The sequence below is a fragment of the Tachypleus tridentatus genome, chromosome 6 (genome assembly GCF_004210375.1).
Source record: "Tachypleus tridentatus isolate NWPU-2018 chromosome 6, ASM421037v1, whole genome shotgun sequence".
NCBI classification, from domain to species: Eukaryota; Metazoa; Arthropoda; class Merostomata; order Xiphosura; family Limulidae; genus Tachypleus; species Tachypleus tridentatus.
Genome location: NC_134830.1, coordinates 68341666 through 68360118, shown reverse-complemented (window position 1 = coordinate 68360118; position 18453 = coordinate 68341666). Strand labels below are relative to the sequence as shown.

Genomic DNA, 18453 nt, shown 5'->3' with positions numbered 1-18453 from the left:
GATCCACATCCTTCAGTTTCAAATGCAGGCATTTCTTCTGATACATCTTTTTCTCCCACCCCAAGAGGCAAAACAATCATTCGTTTGCATCCTCAGCCCAATCGACCGAGGGCAGGATCCATGGAGGTTGATAGACCTCCTTTGACTAAGGACAGTAAGGAAAAAAGATGTGATTGTAAACAGAAGGGTTCTCCAGCCACTTCGACTACCCGTCATTAAAAATGGCCACCTTGATACAATGGAACTGTCAAGGTTTACGTTCTAATCTGGATGATATCAAAACACTGATTGCTTCCTACCATCCTGTTTGTCTTTCCTTACAAGAAACATTTCTCAAACCTGCTAATACAGTCTCCATTCGGCAGTTTTCTCTGTACAGGAATGACAGGCTGTGTGATGGTCGAGTACATGGAGGGGGTAGCACTATTGGTTGATCAGCATGTGCCCACCCTGTCTTTGTCACTCAACACACCCTTGGAAGCCGTAGCCATCCGTGTTTCCTTGGGTCATACCATCACTGTTTATTCTCTGTACCTGTCCCCTGGAGAGATATGTGATCAATCAGACCTTGATGGTCTCGTTGAACAGTTGCTGTCTCCCTTTCTACTCCTGGGGGACTTTAATGGAGATCATCCCCCTGGGCAAGTGCTGTTATTGATGGGAGGGGTCGCTCTGTAGAGCGTATGCTCTCTGATCACAACCTTTCTCTTTTCAATACTGGTTCTTCCACTTATTTTCACGCACCTAGTTAGTCCTTTACTGCAATTGATCTCTCGGTTTGCTCCCCTTCATTATTCTCCCATTTTTCATGGAGGGTTGACAATAATCCACTAGGCAGTGATCATTTTCCTATACTTTTGAGAGAGACTGGCCATGGTCGATGCCACCCTACCTGCGTTCCCCGATGGAAGCTGTATCAATCAGACTGGTCCACTTTCACTGCTCTTGCAGAACTTGATCCTGCCATCGTGAATCAGCCATCAATAGACAACTGTGTGGCAGCGGTAACTGACTGTATTATACAAGCAGCTGCTCAGTGTATTCCTAAAATCTCGACACGTTTTCCACGATACCCTCATCCATGGTGGAATCCTGCTTGCCACTTAGCACAGAAGGCTCAAAAACGGGCCTGGGATACTTTTCGTAGATATCCCACACTTTCGAACCTCGTTGCTTTCTAACAGGCCTGTGCACATGCTAGGTGGGTAAGACGTCAAAGCCAGAAGGAATCTTGGATTAAGTTCAAAACTAGCATATCTTCAACCACCAGTTCCAAGATCATATGGGACAGGATTTGAAAGGTCAGTGGGCACTACAATTCTGTCCCCCTCTCGATCTTACTTTCTGATAGTCAGGAGGTGGCTGATGTCCAGAGCATCGCTGATACTCTAGGTGAAAGCTTTTGCTGGGTATCTAGCACTTCTGTTTGTTCCTCCACCTTCTTGGCCATCAAGACTCAGGCAGAGCATTCACCTCTTTCCTTTCAAACTGACTGTCTCTTTGACTATAATTGTCCCTTTACACTGGTGGAACTGAAAATGGCCCTTCATCGGTCTGGCAGTACATCTGTTGTACCTGATGATGTACACTATGAAATGCTGCACCATCTATCTCCTGCTTCTCTTGATGTCCTTCTAATTGTCTTTAACTGGATCTGGCGGGAGAATGTTTTTCCTGATGCCTGGTGCCAGGCTATTATTTTACCTTTCTCTAAGCCAGGGAAAGATCCCAAGATTCCTTCAAACTACCATCCAATTGCTGTGACGAGCTATCTCTGGAAGACCTTAGAAAGGATGGTTAATGCTCGTCTTGTTTGGTTCCTCGAATCAAACAATCTCCTCGCCCATCCAGTGTGGGTTCTGATGACAGCATTCCACCACAGACCACCTAATTCGACTTGAAACATCAATCAGAGATTTTCTCAAATGCCAACATCTTGTATCAATATTCTTTGACACTGAGAAGGCTTATGACACAACATGGAGGTATGGCATTTTGCGAGACCTCTATACATATGGGTTACGTGGCCATTTACCCATGTTTATTAAAAAAATTTTAATGGACAGGAGATTCCAAGTGCGTGTGGGTTTGATACTTTCCCGTTCTTTTGTACAGGAACTTGGAGTCCCTCAGGGCTGTGTTTTGAGTGTCACACTTTTCAGTATAAAGATAAATGCCATCACTGAACAACTCCCTCTCACTGTTGTGAATGGGCTGTATGTCGACAACTTTCACATCTCGTGTCAGTCGTCGAACATGAGATATATTGAGTGGCAGCTACAGACTTCCCTCAATCTTTTACTGAAGTGGACCACAGCAAATGGCTTTAACTTCTCACTTTCTAAAACCATTTGCATACACTTTTGCTGCCAATGGGGTATTCAATTTGATCCTGAACTCTGTATTGGTGAAGTTGTGGTGCCTGTTGTCCCTGAGATAAAGTTCTTGGGGCTTATCTTGGGGCTGACCTTTATACCACACATCAAGCAGCTAGGGGTCAAATGTATAAGAGCACTAAACATCCTCCGTGTTCTCTCTTCCACCACTTGGGGAGTGGATCGATGTTCTATGTTAAAGGTATATCGTGCTTTTATTCGATCAAAACTCGACTATGGATCAATGGTCTATGGCTCTGCCAGACCCTCGGCCTTAAAGATGCTGGACCCCATTCATCACCAAAGTCTTCGACTATGCACTTGGGCTTTCCACACCTCTCTAGTTCAAGGCTTATATGTTGAATCTCATGAAGCTTCTCTGCACCTTTGCCGTTTGCAACTATCTTTACTATTTTTTTTGAAACTTTCTTCCTTACCAAAGCATCCCACCTGGGGATGTGTTTTTTTCGTCAGTGGGCCGTACTTTTTCAGAACAGACGATCTGCCATTGCTCCTTTTTTTTGCCTTTGCATCTAGGTTCAATTGGATGAATTGGGTCTGTCCTTGGATAACATTGCAGAATCCACAGGTCAGCCCATCACACCATGGCTTATTACAGCCCCCAAATGTGACCTTTTTTTCAGTCATCTGAAAAAGGCAGATACTCCAGATTGGAAGTACCATCTTTTATTTAATGAACATCTTTTGAACAATCATTCTGTTCCAATTTATACAGATGGTTTCAAATCAGGTAATTCGGTGGGATCTGCCATGGTTTGCTGCAGTTTGGTGGTTGTGCGTAGAATCCCCTCTGCAGCTTCTGTGTTCACTGCTGAACTGTATGTCATATCTCTTGCCCTGGATCATGTTGAAGCTGAGCAGTACTCAAACTGTACTATTTATACTGACTCCCTTTGTTCTCTACTGGTCCTGGAATCGCTACACTTTGACTCACCCTGTTGTTGCTGATATTCAAAACTGACTGGCCCATTTCTCATTAACTGCTACTTCTATCCAGTTTTTCTAGATACCAGACCACATTGGTGTTCGCAGGAACGAGCTTGCAGACACGGCAGCTAAATCTATCTGCTCAGGCACTATCACCACTGTGCCTATTCCGTACATGGACTATGGTCCTGTATTCAAGGCTCTGCTCAATGCCAGCTGGCAGTCCACTTGGAGTGAGCAATGCAACAACAAGCTTTTTCAAATAAAACCCTATATTGGGCTTTGGCCATCTAGCTTCCGTAAGGTTAGGAAGGAGGAAGTTGTTCTAACTAGACTACGCATTGGTCACAGTTTTTTAACTCATTGTTTTCTTTTATCTGGAACTGTTGCACCAGTGTGTAGTTTGTGTAACAATCAAATCACTGTCAGCCACATTTTACTTTCTTGCCATCGTTACGACTCTCAATGACGGCACTACTTTAAACATGTTTTTTCCCAGGGTTGATCTGTAACATTGGACAGTGTTATTGGTGATGGTGACACTGTTCACCTTGATAAAGTTTTTAGTATTTTATTGGCCATTAATCTTTTTAATCTCATTTAAGTGTTGGATATTTATTCATTACACATTTTTAATTGTGATTCCCTTTTCAAAGTTTCTTCTCTCTAGTTTAAATTGAAATTGGAAAATGGCCAGAACATTAAATAACTCGACACCAGGACTGGAAAGGCCAACTTCAGGTGACTAACGCTGCTGTTTGAACTACCCATTAGTCATCCTGGCGAGTTGTTATTCCAATTTTGCTGCATGTCTTTTGAACTTTTATTACTTTACCCTTTGGTACTGGCCATAATGACACACAACCTGGAACCAGGACTGGAAAGACCAACTTCAGGTGATTGAAGGTGGTTCTGGTACTTGCCTGTTCGTCTTCCTGGCGGGTTATGATCATTACTATTCTGCTACAGGAAGTCCTTTACAACTTTATAGATTGGATGTCAACATCGGTTTTATACAGTTTTCTGTTTTTAATTGCTGTTTTGTTTTTACCTTCGTTTACTTTTCCAAATTTTACTACATTTACTTTGCTTTTCATTTTTACTGAACATTTGGCTACTCATTATTACAATTTTGCTATATGTCTTTTAAAATTTCTATTATTTTACATTCTGATAATGGTTGCTATGACACTTAACCCAGAACCAGGACTGGAAAGGCCAACTTCAGGTGTCTGACGGTGGTTCTTGAACTTACCTGTTAGTCTTCCTGGCAGGTTATGATCATTACCATTTTGCTGGAGTCAGTACTTTACAACTTCTTTTACTCTGCTTTCTCTCTTAACAGTGTTAACTAGGTGTCAACATTGGTTTTATGCTTTTTCTGTTTTTCAATGATGTTTTGTTTTACCTTCATTTCTTTTTCTGTATTTTACTACATTTAATCTGTTTTTACCTTTTTACCGGACATTTGGCGCAGATAGCCTAGCTGCTTTGTGCCATAAAACACTAAATTAATCAATCAAAAACTGTGCGATATATTAGCATAATTGATAATGCTGTTAATTTGCTTTTACTTCAATATTGTTCTTACAGTTACAAGCAGTAGTATTAACTAGTGCATGTGTGCAAAGAAATTCATTTTTCTGCACTGACTTTGTGTTACACAAAACATACTTTTCAAAAAACTACCATAAAGAAAAGAATGACATCTCCTAAGTCCTGCATGGAAGAGTTACTGGAGTTAGAACATGTTCTTCATACTAATTTCACAGTTTACAAATCTTTTAAGTTTTAGAAAGATGTGCAAAATTGATAACTTCTCAACAGCCACACTTTTAGATGTGGACATATTTCTGCATATGCTTACATAAATTAATAAGAAGTTTGTTGTACACACGTAGTAATGCTTTTAAAATTTTTGTGGTAGAAACATACTTATCTAAAATTGTGGTAATTTTAAAGTTATTAATACAATACAATATTGGGGTTGTTATGATATCTTCCAAAATTTAAATGGTTTCATTTTTTGATAATGTAGTTTGTTTTCATGTGGTTTTTATAAAATATTTTATTTCCTACACTTTGTTGTAGCAACAAGAACAGGATCCTACCAACCTCTATATTGCCAATTTACCAGTGGATCTTATGGAAGCTGACCTTGAAAAACTCTTATCTTCATATGGCACAGTCATTTCCACTAGAATTCTTCGAGACAGCAACATGTTTTCTCGTGGTGTAGGCTTTGCAAGGTAGTTAAACAGATACTGCTGTATAATGTTATTCATGTCAGGTACAACTTAAGTATGTACAATGATATCCAAAGTTAATGTGTGGTTGTAAATTGCATTATATTAAGAAAATATCCTTTTTTTTTCTGTTATGATACTTATCGGGAAAAAAAGTGAAATTACTATTTTTCTCTTAAACACATATGTAGTCCTAACAGTAAGTATTAGGATTAAAATGTTTGATATTTTTGTTAACTGTTTTTGTGACTCGTATTTGTTAGAATTAACCTTCTAAATCATGATGTTACAATCAGTTTGATGCATAAATATGGTCAGTCACATTAGCAAAAGGGTACAATAGCATTTGTTTCTCTGTTTAAAACCCTATGCCATTGAGAATTATTTTAGCCTGTTTCATGCTTTTGGACAAATCAGAAAAATTTTATAGTAAAGTTAAAAACTGCTATGACTATTTGTGCTTAAATAATCTTAGAGAAAGCACTATAAAATCTGGTTTTAAAGGTTTTAGTTTCACACAGCACATTAAAAAGTGTCAAATTTATGTACACTTCCAACAATCTGCCAGAAAAATAAAAGAAATTAGACTTTTTTATGTTGCTTTTGATTTCAGAAATATTTTTTTATAATTAATATTTTTATTACTCATTTTACTTTTCTTTTTTGTATTTTACAGGATGGAGTCCAAAGAAAAATGTGACCAAATTATACACGTATTTAATGGAAAATTTTTACATGGTAAATATGAAGTATTAGGAAGTTGTAGAGAAAAGGTGTATACTGAGTAAAACTACATAATTTTGTATGTAGTTCATGGGTTTTATATGTTCTTTGAATTAAGTATGTTGTTTTGATATCAGTGTTTTCAGTAAAGGTTTCTTCTCCATTTTCTGATCTGTATAGGAATTATGTGCACTTGTAGGATTTTATTGCATATGCTTTGTATTACCATTAGTAATGAAATAGACTTGTGACATTGACTTATTTACTTGTAAGTTTATTTTGTTACTTGGTGAGTTAAGTGAATTTCTTATTTCAGCCTCTAAAGATCCTTTGTTGGTGAAGTTTGCTGATGGTGGAAATAAAAAGAAACATCAGTACAAGGTTCAAGAGCAACAGGTAGGAAAAGAAGGGGAATATAAGAGTTACAGTAAAACATTAGATAGAAATTTTAAAAATTGTTGAAATTTCTGAGTTGTATTTTGTGTTTACTGCATAATCTTCAAACTTTAAAGGGCATGAGTTCTGAAGAAATGAATAAGATATCTTAGTGTATTTACTTGTGTGTGTGTGTATAAAATTATTCAATAAGTCTTGTGTAATGTTGATTATGAGAATAACTATACTTAGAGTTTCAGAAAATAAATGGTGTAGAAAAGCTTGTGCAGTAATGTGATAATAGTGTTTATAAAACCACTAGGCCACTGTGCTTTCTTATTTATAAGTAAGGTATTAGCTGTTGAAAATTCACGTGGAGACTGTTTATGAAGCCACTTATACATTCTTCACTTATGCATATTAAAAGCAAAATGATTATACAGGGCTGAGAATTGACCACCATTTCGGTTGTAAGGTTGTCCATCCACACAGTAAGTTTAGATCTGAAATGAGTTCAAAAATCATTATCTTATCTTATAAAAAATATATAATTTCTTAGTGTAATTTACCAAGATATTAAAGGCCAATGCAGGAAAATGAAATTTATCTAAAGTAACAGGCTTTATGTTTCTTAAACTGTGCATTTAAGAAAGTTCTCATTAAGTTTCAAACACTTTTATTTACTAGTTTTATGGTTGGAATGAAATACAGGGAGATTTGTGTTGACTATACAAAAAGTTACTAGCCTGTAGTGATCAGGTTAAATGGCTGATCAATCACAAAACATCTTGTGGCCAAAGATTTCAACACCTTGGAAATGCACAAACTACCTAAAGTGCAATGGTAGACAGTTTAAAAGATTCAGTCTCATAGTTAGATTGTTCAGCTCATAATTTGTGGGTCATGGAGACAAAACCCATTACCAAATATTCTGCCTGTTCAACAGTAGGGGGTGTTATAATATGGTGGTAAGTCCCACTAATCATTAGCAAAGAGTAGCCCAAATGTTGAAGGTATATGATGTCAACTGGCTGCTTTCCTTCTAGCCTAACTCTTCAGAATTAGGGATGTTTAGCACAGGTAACTCTGAAGTAGCTTTACATTAAATTCAACACACAAACAAATGATGAGGATCAAGATAGATGTATGGTTTCAGTCTTTTGACTGCCTTAATAGAGTTTTTTTCCTATTTGTTTATAATTACGAAGACTGCTACTGTGTATATAGCATCTTCACCAGACCAGTAGGCTTTGGTTTGGGTAAAAGACCTTGTTGACTCTAGATATAGCAGATCTAATGAAGTTGACAATTTCTATCATAAATGTATTCTTAGAATACAATACATGTTTCTTTTACTATGTTTTATATTAATGTTTGTTTGAAATAATTTATTTGGAACCTATGTTGGACCGAGATCTGGCATTATCCACCATTGGATGATAATGCCCTTTTATTAACCAAATCAAGAATTCATGAATGTGCTTTAAAATTAAAAAAACAAAAAACAAAATTGTAATAGAATAAGGAAAGGTTCAAGCATGAACATGTACAGTATATCTGCCTCTTAAGAACTAAGTATGTAAATTATTGTTCATTAATTTGCTCTAGTGGAAACTGATATGTACAAGTACTGCCCAAAGAGTCTCCTGGTAAATGGCTTTAGAATCCTGACCTTCATTGGTTGGGACTTAGGACCAACAAAAAATTTCATTTGCTCTTCTTGATCCTGTTCATAAGGTTGCTTGGTTGTTGTCTTGCATTGGTGTGGATATAATGTACTGGAAGGTGCTGAATAAGCTTAGATTCATCACTCATGAAGCACTTCAGTAGTCATCTAAAAACAAACTTCATCAAAACAGTTAATAGGAGTTTAAGAAAACTGATGTATTTAAAGAACCTGAAGCCAACCATGTTAATGTGTTTGCCCTACAACAATACCAGTAAAGTTTTGAAGAGGTGTGACTAGTGCTTGAACAATAAATAAATAAATACTGCACAGTTTAGTACTACTTAGGTGTTACATGGTTTTATAATATTATGAAAAGACAAACTTAAAAAATAAATTAAAAGAAAGCATTTATGGTATTTTCTTAGTTCTGAAAATCAATGTTGAGATGAGATTTTCCTTTAGAATAGGGCTTAAGAAAAAGTTCCATTGTATTAAACATAGTGATAATTTTATATATTTGTATTAAAGAAATTAAGGTTTATGTGTTTCTTGTTTTTTTCAGGGTATTCCATTGCCTTATGATCAGTCTGCAGTGACACAAAATGGGTCAGTATGTACAGATTTTTTTTGGCCTTGTTTTTTTCTATTATATTGTATTTTCTTATAATCTAAATCCCTAACTTCTCCAGCTGTTAAGGTAACTATCAAGATTAGAATGTTGCTAAATTATATTATTGTTGAAGGGTGTGGAAAAAAAAAACTTAAAGCTTGCTTATGCAAGATAAAAACCACTTTCTCAGGACAGCTTGTGCATTTTAGTACAATCTCCAGTACTATAGATCAGATGAAAAGAATACTATAATCATAAGGTCTTTATCACTAAATTTCAATCAAAGGAATACTTGTGTTACTGAAATGTTTTATTTTAATTCTGTTACATTCCATCATATAATTCTAGATCTAAGTGGTCTAATTTACAACTTTAGACTTTGTTAAAAAAACTGTTATATATAATATATGGACATTTGTGTAGAACATGATCTATTTCTCATTCCAAATCATTAACTTTACTGACACTGCTTAGTCCCATTGGACCAAACTTGTAAACATTTGTACTCGTTACAGTTTACGTACTAGTTACTTCTAACATATTAAGTGTATCTTCAGAAAATTTGCTCGACTTTTAGTAAACATTACAAGGCTTTTGCACACAAAAAGTCAGAATTTTTAATCTAGTATTTTTTGTTAATATTTGTTCATGAAATTGTTTATTTTTAAATAGTATGAAAGCAAAGTGGTTTTCATTTTGAGATTAAAAGTACTTTTCTTTGTCTCAGGAATATCATATTTCAGTTGTTATAACCTCTAGGTCTTCTTAATAATGAAGTTTCATCATTCATACCCTGAGTGTTTCAACTGTTAAACATACTCCATAAATTTTCTGTGTTTGTTTTACTTTCACCATCTAAAGTTAAACCCACTGTAAATAAAGCTGACATAATGGACTGTCTCAGCACGTTTTAGCCTGTTGTTGCACACAACACCCATAATACGACACCGTTAAGAGCAAGAACGAACGTGCAAAACAGAAAAGTGTCGTCCATACATTCTCTTGCTCCAAGAACATAATATTGGATTAAGTAGCTTATGTTTTCTACAAAACTTACAAAAGAAACTTCCAAAGGTAATGAAATTGCAATTAGAATGTGTGAAAACATTTGTTATATGGTTCAAAGTTGAAGTGGTCCAATAAACATTGTAGGTTCTGAGCTAAGCTGATCCATTTACATTGCAGTTGTTTCAGTATTACTGCTCAACTATTTAATGTCCATCAAATTTTGCAGCATATGTATATGAAGGTGTTACTTGGGCACATAGTTATGACATTTACTACCCTCTTATTTTGAAGTTGTCAAGTTTTGAATGTGGTATAATGTAGTTTTAAATTTATCTCAGTTTATACAATTAAAATAAATGCAGTAGATGTAACTATGTATTGGCCTACAGATGTATAATATTTCAGCTACCGTATGTTACACGTGTATAAATACACATACATATTGCTATTTACTCATAAATGTTTAAATTTTAGTTATAAAACTAGAAAGCAAATGAGAAATACATTGAGAAACATTGATTTCATTTACATACTCATGTTAGAAATTTTGCACTTGGGCATACATACTATCCTAAGCCTTGTTTAGACATGAGTGGGGTGTGTAGAGATAATAATTTTTGTAGGCTTCAAATATCAACATTTAACAAATAAAAACATATGAAATTACAGTATTAGTATCCTCAAAATCCCTGTAATTTAGTAGGGTCACTGAGTAAATTATGTGGGTTAAGAAAAATACCATTCCTATTCAGAGCAACGAATTTTTGATCACTCATCTACAGTTTTGTCTTCAAGTCAATTATGATAATCTGTCAGAATTACATAGAGGAAAATCTTTCTCTTTGTCATAAACTTGAGCTACATAGTAGTAGGTGGTACAAGTTAAGAACTATCAAATGATTGAAGGGTGGAGCCACTAGTAGACTTGCTAAAATATATTGATATATCAGCAAATTCAAGAAGTGGGAGGTTCTTATTTTATATTTAGCTTGTTTATATCTCAAATTAATATTGTTTTTCTTTACATTTCTTTTTAAATTAGGAAATTAAAATACATGATTTTTAAAATTTAAATTATAAACTGTTTCGATTCCAATCTCACTCACATAAATAGTACAACTCTCATTTAATTAAAAATTTTGAAAATAAAGCTCCAAACATCATGTCACATGCACTTTAACTTACAGGGGCAGAGTAGGGGTGAAAGTGTTAAGCCCAGCCTCTGTGATATATTTTTTTTTCTTTTCATGATGTTACATTAATCTTAATGTAGCCTTAATTTGTCAGTCATATATACTATATCTACCTCAATGTTGATACATTTCCAACTACTACGTCTAAGTATGGATGCAGCTACACTGTTTACTACTATTTGTATGTGATCACCCCCAAGAGTACAACCACTGGCCAGTTTTATGAATGAAATTAAGGACTATTTGTTGCACATGAGTGGCCACATAGTTAAATTTCAGGAGCATGTGCATAGCATTTGCCTGCCAGTCTTATTATAAATCCTTCTAATTGAATACTACTGATTTTGCATGTGAGTGTTTACATGCTACTTGTCTGTTAGCTGTCTTGATTGAATACTGATGTCTGCCATGTCTAGAAAGTGGAAGATTTTGACTGGAAGAAAAAGTATCAGTGCTGAAAAAGACTTACACAGGAAAATCTTGCTGTGCAATGGTGAGCGAGATAGAGGGAAGACACAAATTCAGACTATACTTAATGAAAGAGAAGAAATTTTGAAGTGGAAGAGTGGGGAGAACTCATGCAGAAAGTACAGTAAGTCTATAACAACAGGCTATATGTATGATTGTCTTGGAGTGGCTCATTATAGCCAGGGTAAAGAACATCTCGGTCAGTGGCAGGATGACTCAAAAGATAGCACTGATGTGTGTAGAAAATCTTGGTCATTTTGGCTTTTCTGGTTGTAATGGACAAATTCACATTGCTACCCTTTCTGATTTAGACCCAGCTGTCACAGATGATTAGAGTAAATGTCTCAAGTTTATATGCACATGGTAGAGATTTGAAGACATTTAATACAGATGAGATTGGTCTCTTCCATAAAGATTTACTTTTACGCTCCATGATAGTTGAGGGAGATGAGGCCGAGGAAGGCAAGAAGTCAAAGGACAGGATCAGCACTTTTCTGACAGGTTTTGCAGCTAGAGAATAGTTGACACTCTTGATCATAGATTATGATAAGTTTTGTTGCTTCAAGGCTTGGCTAGTCCACTCAACTTCCCTGTGACAAAAAAGTCCAAAAAGGTTGAATGACCAGTGATTTATTCCAGCAGTGGCTTAACAAATTTAATAAGAAAATGAGAGTTGGAGTGTTTGTGAACAATTTTTCTTCTCACTGTCATGTTATTTGTAGCAATGTAAAGCTGTTGTTTTTCTATTTTACCATGAACAATATGTGTCTGAGATTAAGCCATGCAATACTGGAATTATTGAGAACATGAAAATGCACTATATGAAGCTCTTGTGACAGGTTTTGTTTCACATTTGCAACTGACTTAGTTGACAAGGTAAATGTAGCAGATGCTATCTGGTGGTTAAAAAGTGTGTGGAATAATGTATGAAAATTTGTGTTTTGCCAAACGTAGTTTTCAAAAGATGGTGAAGAAGACAATCCTGAAGTTGAATTATTTTATAACCTTTGTGGAAAATTTTGGTGTTACCTGGGAAAAATATGCAAACTTTGCTGATGTTGCCACCAGTGAAACTGTAGAGGCAGACTGGGAAAAGAATCTTTTGATTGATGCCAGAGGCCAAACTTCTACTCTTTCTTTAGATGAAGAGGAAGAGGATGACAGTGTAGTAACAGCAGTTGTGTCTGTGGGAAATTTGAAAGTAATTGAAGGACTTAGGAGTTGCTCATCAAAAGACTTGAGTTGCTGGAATATGTCAGCAAGAACAAGGACACCACTGAGAAGTCTGTATGCAATTCAGAACAAATCAAACAAACTAAAATTACAGATTATTATAATGTATATTTTATTTTACTGTACATTGTGGTAAAATAGTTTTACTTACGTTGCATTACAATGGTTGATGTACAATAAAGAGTAATTGCTGTACTCTTAACTTTGTTCATTTAGCTGTGCCCATCTAGGAATAGACCTATATTGAAACTCTTTCCCCCTGAGGAAAGACCCCTTTTTATGTGAAGCAATGGATGGTTGCTCATGAGAGGGACTACTGTATTTAACTTTTCTTGTCTCTATTAATTTTAACATCATTAGCATTTCCAGTGATAGGTGGTTAAGGTTGTTAACATTAGTAGTTCTCGTACAAGAATAATTTTTAAACATGAAGGTTTGTTTATTCTATTTGACATATTGTATGGGCTGCCCTTTCCACTGTTTATATATAATGCAATAAACATAGCTTTCATATGGTGTTGGCTTTACATATTTTTTTTAACAACCATCTTGCTAAATTGACTCCTCATGCATAGCACTCAGGTAGTTAATTTAAAATTCCTGTTAACTATAAAACTTGATTTAAAGTATTTTCTACTATTCCATAAGCAGAGTTGTGGCCCAACTGATCACTCCCATGGGTAACTATCAAAGGGCTTATCCTACACCTATGAACACCTACCCCATGCAGCCGGGCAGAGCGTGGGTTCATCCACAGTACATTGTTCAACCTCATATGACCCAGGTGAGCAGAAAGTGGGTTTATTGATGGTTAATGTGTTTGTCAAAATACTTAATTGTGTCAAAGGAAATTTTTGTTAAATAGCAAGGTTTTTCTGCCATATTGATTTCAAACATTGAAAAGGAATTTCAAAGAAAGTATATTTGTTATGCCATCCAAACTCAAATGTCTATATTTGTTTATCTCAATATTATAGTTTATATTGCAGTATTATGTTGTTTAATGAATTCTGCTTTCTAGATGATCCCATCATCTTTAGACCCCAACCCTCTGCCATATGGGACACTTATGTCCCATCTTTCTGCCCAGATGTCTCAGCTGCAGCTAACCAACACTTCTGTAAGCACTTTGTTCATTCACTGTACTTCTCAAAATATGAATAAGAATGTATCAAAATACATGATATAGAGTTTTATTCCATTAATACTACTTTAATGATATAAAGGGAAAAAAATGAACTATGAGTTGAAAAGTAAAGAAATACTAGTACCTCATATTTTAAAGTGACTTTTAAGAAGCACATAGTAGATCTGTATTTATTAGTAAGGGTTAAAGATTTTTTTTTTAATTTTCAATTAAGTTTTAAGAAAATTGTTGGATAATATTTTTCTATCAAAGTAATTTTTGCTTAGTAGAAAGTAAATTGATTGATTTGTAATTGTAGTACATACCAGGGACTCATCAAGCTTATGCTGGAGCTGGAACACCTCTGTATCCACAACCAGCCCATTTTATTCATTCTATAGCTGTACCAGAGGTATGTATTTTACATGATAAATTAGCATAATCAAACTAAATATTTCTCTCATGTATGGCTCTTTAAATGTTTACTGTTTCTCTTGCAAGATGTTTGTGAGTAAAACAGTTTTAAATATATTGCCTAATAGATCATCTATACATGCTAAGAAAACTTAGCTCAGGAAGTTCCTAATGTGTTGCTATTTAACTTTTTAATAAAAAATAATCATTACTTGAACTTCCCCAAATTTTTGTAGGATAATTTTCTTGATTGCTAGATATAAAATTGATTAAAATTTCCTTCCAATATAATATGAATTACAGAAAATATGACTCATTTGATAGTATTTTTCTGTTGAATGTTTCAAATTTTAAGGAGTGAGAAACCAAAGTTTTTTTTTTTTTTTGTTTCAAAACAAGTTATTCATAATGAAATGTCAGTTGTACATACACAAAACTTTTAGGATGCAAATGGTAGAATGTTATTAATTTGTTTCAATTTACAGTAGAACAAAATATACATCACTAAGTATTGTCTATAGCTGACAAGCATCATGATGTATAGTTGAGTTTGTTCATTGGCAAGTGACATATTCAAGAGACAGAATATCACAAAAAAGTTTACTTTTTAAAGCTAGCATAGACTCTTCTGCACAAGTGAGAATATTTTAGTTACTTTCAAAGTTTAAAGTACCTATTTTAATGTGTGTCAATACATTTAGCATCAGAATCCAATTTATAATTCAAATCTTTAATTTATATATGTTTTCAGTAGTCTTTAATTTTAAAAGAAAATGTGCAAGTATTTCACTTTTATTGTCACTTGACTTCTAAGTGCACTTGACTTTTTTCCTCTTTTTTTGCTAGTATATCTCTAAAATCTTACATGGTCTATAAACAAGATCCAATGTACAGTTTGAATATCAGAATTTCTCTTTCACTCAGTTACAAATTTTCTCAACTTGCACCAGAACCCCTATCCACTTATCTTTAGCTGTCAAGGCAGTTTTAAAAAAACGTGTTATCTTAGTTACTGTACTAGTTTATAAGCAGTAGAAAGAGCTTATTTTAAATTAATGGGCTTCCAATGGTACGTTTTGAAATTGATTGCAGTATATGGTACAAGTTTTATTTTGGTTTTATAAGAACATTATAATCCCCCATCACACATTTACAATTTCTTGACTGTAAAGAGGCCATAACTTAAGCTGTGCAAAGTCCCGTTATGAACATTCTTGAGACTGAGTGGGCTTTTGCAAAACTGAAAAGGTCAAAAGGCAACAAGATTACTTGATTATGAGTTGCAATACAAGACATTTGAAACAATATTTCACAGTTATACTCTGATAAACAGTATTGTTTGAAAACAAGACTTAATACTTTGTGAGAAGCAGAGAGACATGAAAATACCATTGTACTGTAACAGCATATTTGGTTCATAGTTGTGTTTTACATTGTCTTGTTTTATTGTTGTATGTATATTGCTTGTATTTTTCTCTAGCAGGGTGTGTTCAGTCAGTAAAAATAAATAAAAAAAAGCCTTAAGTCAGGGAACTTTCTTTTTTTTGGTTATTAATCAATCATGGCTTTCTGCTACATATATAAACTCAATGATTAATTTAAAGTAGTTAAAGCAGATAGATGTATAGATATAATGTGAATGATCAGGGTAAACTTAGAAAAAGTCAGAATTTATTTTTAAAAGTCCTTTATACACTCTGTGCAGTTATCTTCATTACTGTATATGTTAAATTATATTGACTAATAAGATATTAATTCTACATTCATTGCTTTCTGTTTATGTCAGGAAAACGTACAGAGTTACATTCAAAAATTAAACTGCTCTATTATCATGGTAAGATAAAGAATAAACTTAGCATCAAAGTATCTAATAATCCAAATTGTAGTATTGTACAAGCTGTATGTTCTTAATTTAGTAAGGAAATAATTTTTAAAAAATTCAATTTCACCTAGTATAATAATGGACATACTTTTCAAATATTCCTTCTACTCTCCAAGTAGTATAGAATTTAACATACATTACTCATAACATTGTTATTACCTGGTCGAAGCATGATTGCTGTAGCCTTCAATCTCACTTGGTTGCAAAGGCATAAACTAAAAAATCTCTTGCCATGCCCACCTGTCACATCCTGTGTTTCACAAATTCCCATTACTTCTGACATTTAATACCATATTTTTTATAACCAATAGAAAGCCAAAGTTTTAAACTACCAAATGACATGGTATGTTGCATTATTTTCTGTACAGAGAATTTTCTGTTTGACTTCCAGTTCAAACTTCATTCCCATGGGAAACATATTGACAAACTCAGCTGAATTTTCAACAACTCTTATAAAATAACTAAAAAGCTAGAAAAATTGATAGTATAGGACCTTGCTTCTTACTTGTTATTTTTTCTTTTCTTAGGTGCATTTTAAATAAAAAAATTAGTGAAATAATACTGTTAGTATACAGAATACTTAAGTTTTATCAACAGTGAACAGTTTAAAAAAAAAGAAAAGTAGAGATAGTATATTTGTTTTTATGTAATACTTTATTTATTATTAGAAAAGTAACTGAAATGTAAATATTAGAAACTTTTCAATTTAGATTACATTAGACTAGGTAATTTCAGAAGAAAGTGGTAGAATAATTTGTCATGAGATGTGCACGGAAGTAGCTCCTGCTTTGCATAATTTGATACAGTAATGTCAGCTACAAGTTTATCAAGTATTTTACAACTTGTGTGGCTGCACTAATAGTTAGTCACAGTTTAAAGTACAATAAAGTTTAAGTACAAATATGTTTACTGTTATAACTTTTAAAGTATTTAGGATTAAAAAAATGTAGATTCACATAACAATTTGAAATCATTCTAGAAAGAAGATAGAATAATTCTGATTTATAGCCTAATTTTTTATGATGGTTAAGAGGTCGGTTAAATCCTGTAAAGTCAGAATGGAGAAAATAGCAGAAAAAAAGTTTAACTGAAAACAAATGTTAGAAAGTATGGATACGAAATTTATATTTAACCTTAACATGAAAATCACCTTGTACTTGGAGCAGTCAACATTTAGACTTTATATATTCAGAGAAATTTTAATTGAAAATACTTCATGGAAAATTCTGTTTTTGTCCACAAAAGACTTAATGCTTACTGAAAATTTGTGAAGGTACACAAAACATATTAAAAGTTATAGTACAGAAACTATAAAAGTCAGTTTTGGGTCAAAAACTGAACCAAATATTGACTTAGCCTGGAGCAAAGTTGTTAAAAGAAATACTTTTTAATGTTATTGTCAAAATTTATATAGTAATGTTTGAATTAACCATAATGTATAATGTTTATTATTTTATTGATATAGATTTTCCACAATCTCAACATGTGTTGATGCAGTATAATAAATGGTAATGTTTTCATTTGCATTATTGTAGGATCCTACAAGCACTGGAGTTCCAGTAACAATTGCCACCAGTGGACAAGATGGCCATCATGGGTACAGTCCAAATTAACTTAACTAAAAGTAAGAAACTACTGTTTGGTATGCAGTGTGACATGATGTTGTGTTTTGTAGAAATTGCACACACAAGTAAAGTTATATAGATGAAAAACTTGAAATTCTTTCTTGTTATATATTTTTAATGAACAATGCATAATTCAATGAAATTGGGAAACCAAATAAAATGTTTTCTTTTACATCTAACATGCTCTTTCCTGCTGAACCAATTGAGATATTTGTGTAATCAGTGCCTGGATGATATTTTAATTGTAAGGTAATGTACGTGTTTTAAATTTTCCAGCACAACATTCTACTCCTTTAGTGATGAAAGCTTGTATTATAATAGGATTTGAACAAATTTTTGTATGGTTTGAAAGCAATATGTATATGTTTTGAGGAACTTAAATCTGGTGGTTTAATAAATGAAAACAGCTCAAATGTTTTGCAATGGGCTTGTGTATTTTACATAATCTTGTAACTACCATGTAAATAACTTGTAACTTATATAAGTACCTACTACAGTTCTGAAAGTATTTAATGTATGTTCAAGAAATTTTGCAAGCTTTTAGTAAACATTATAAAT

At 33.8% G+C, this 18453-nt stretch overlaps 1 protein-coding gene across 12 annotated transcripts in view; it reads left to right on the top strand.

Moving 5' to 3' along the window:
* The window catches only part of LOC143252743 (RNA-binding motif, single-stranded-interacting protein 1-like), a 149288-nt gene that overhangs the window by 121481 nt on the left and 9354 nt on the right, over positions 1–18453 (top strand). For all 12 annotated transcript variants that reach the window (XM_076505350.1, XM_076505355.1, XM_076505348.1 and 9 more), the window contains 8 exons: positions 5415–5572; positions 6246–6307; positions 6609–6688; positions 8899–8942; positions 13500–13632; positions 13870–13968; positions 14294–14386; positions 17806–17894. In XM_076505350.1, the coding sequence (XP_076361465.1) occupies positions 5415–5572; positions 6246–6307; positions 6609–6688; positions 8899–8942; positions 13500–13632; positions 13870–13968; positions 14294–14386; positions 17806–17883 (747 nt within the window). In that variant the 3' untranslated portion in view covers positions 17884–17894. The remainder of the gene's footprint in view (positions 1–5414; positions 5573–6245; positions 6308–6608; positions 6689–8898; positions 8943–13499; positions 13633–13869; positions 13969–14293; positions 14387–17805; positions 17895–18453) is intronic.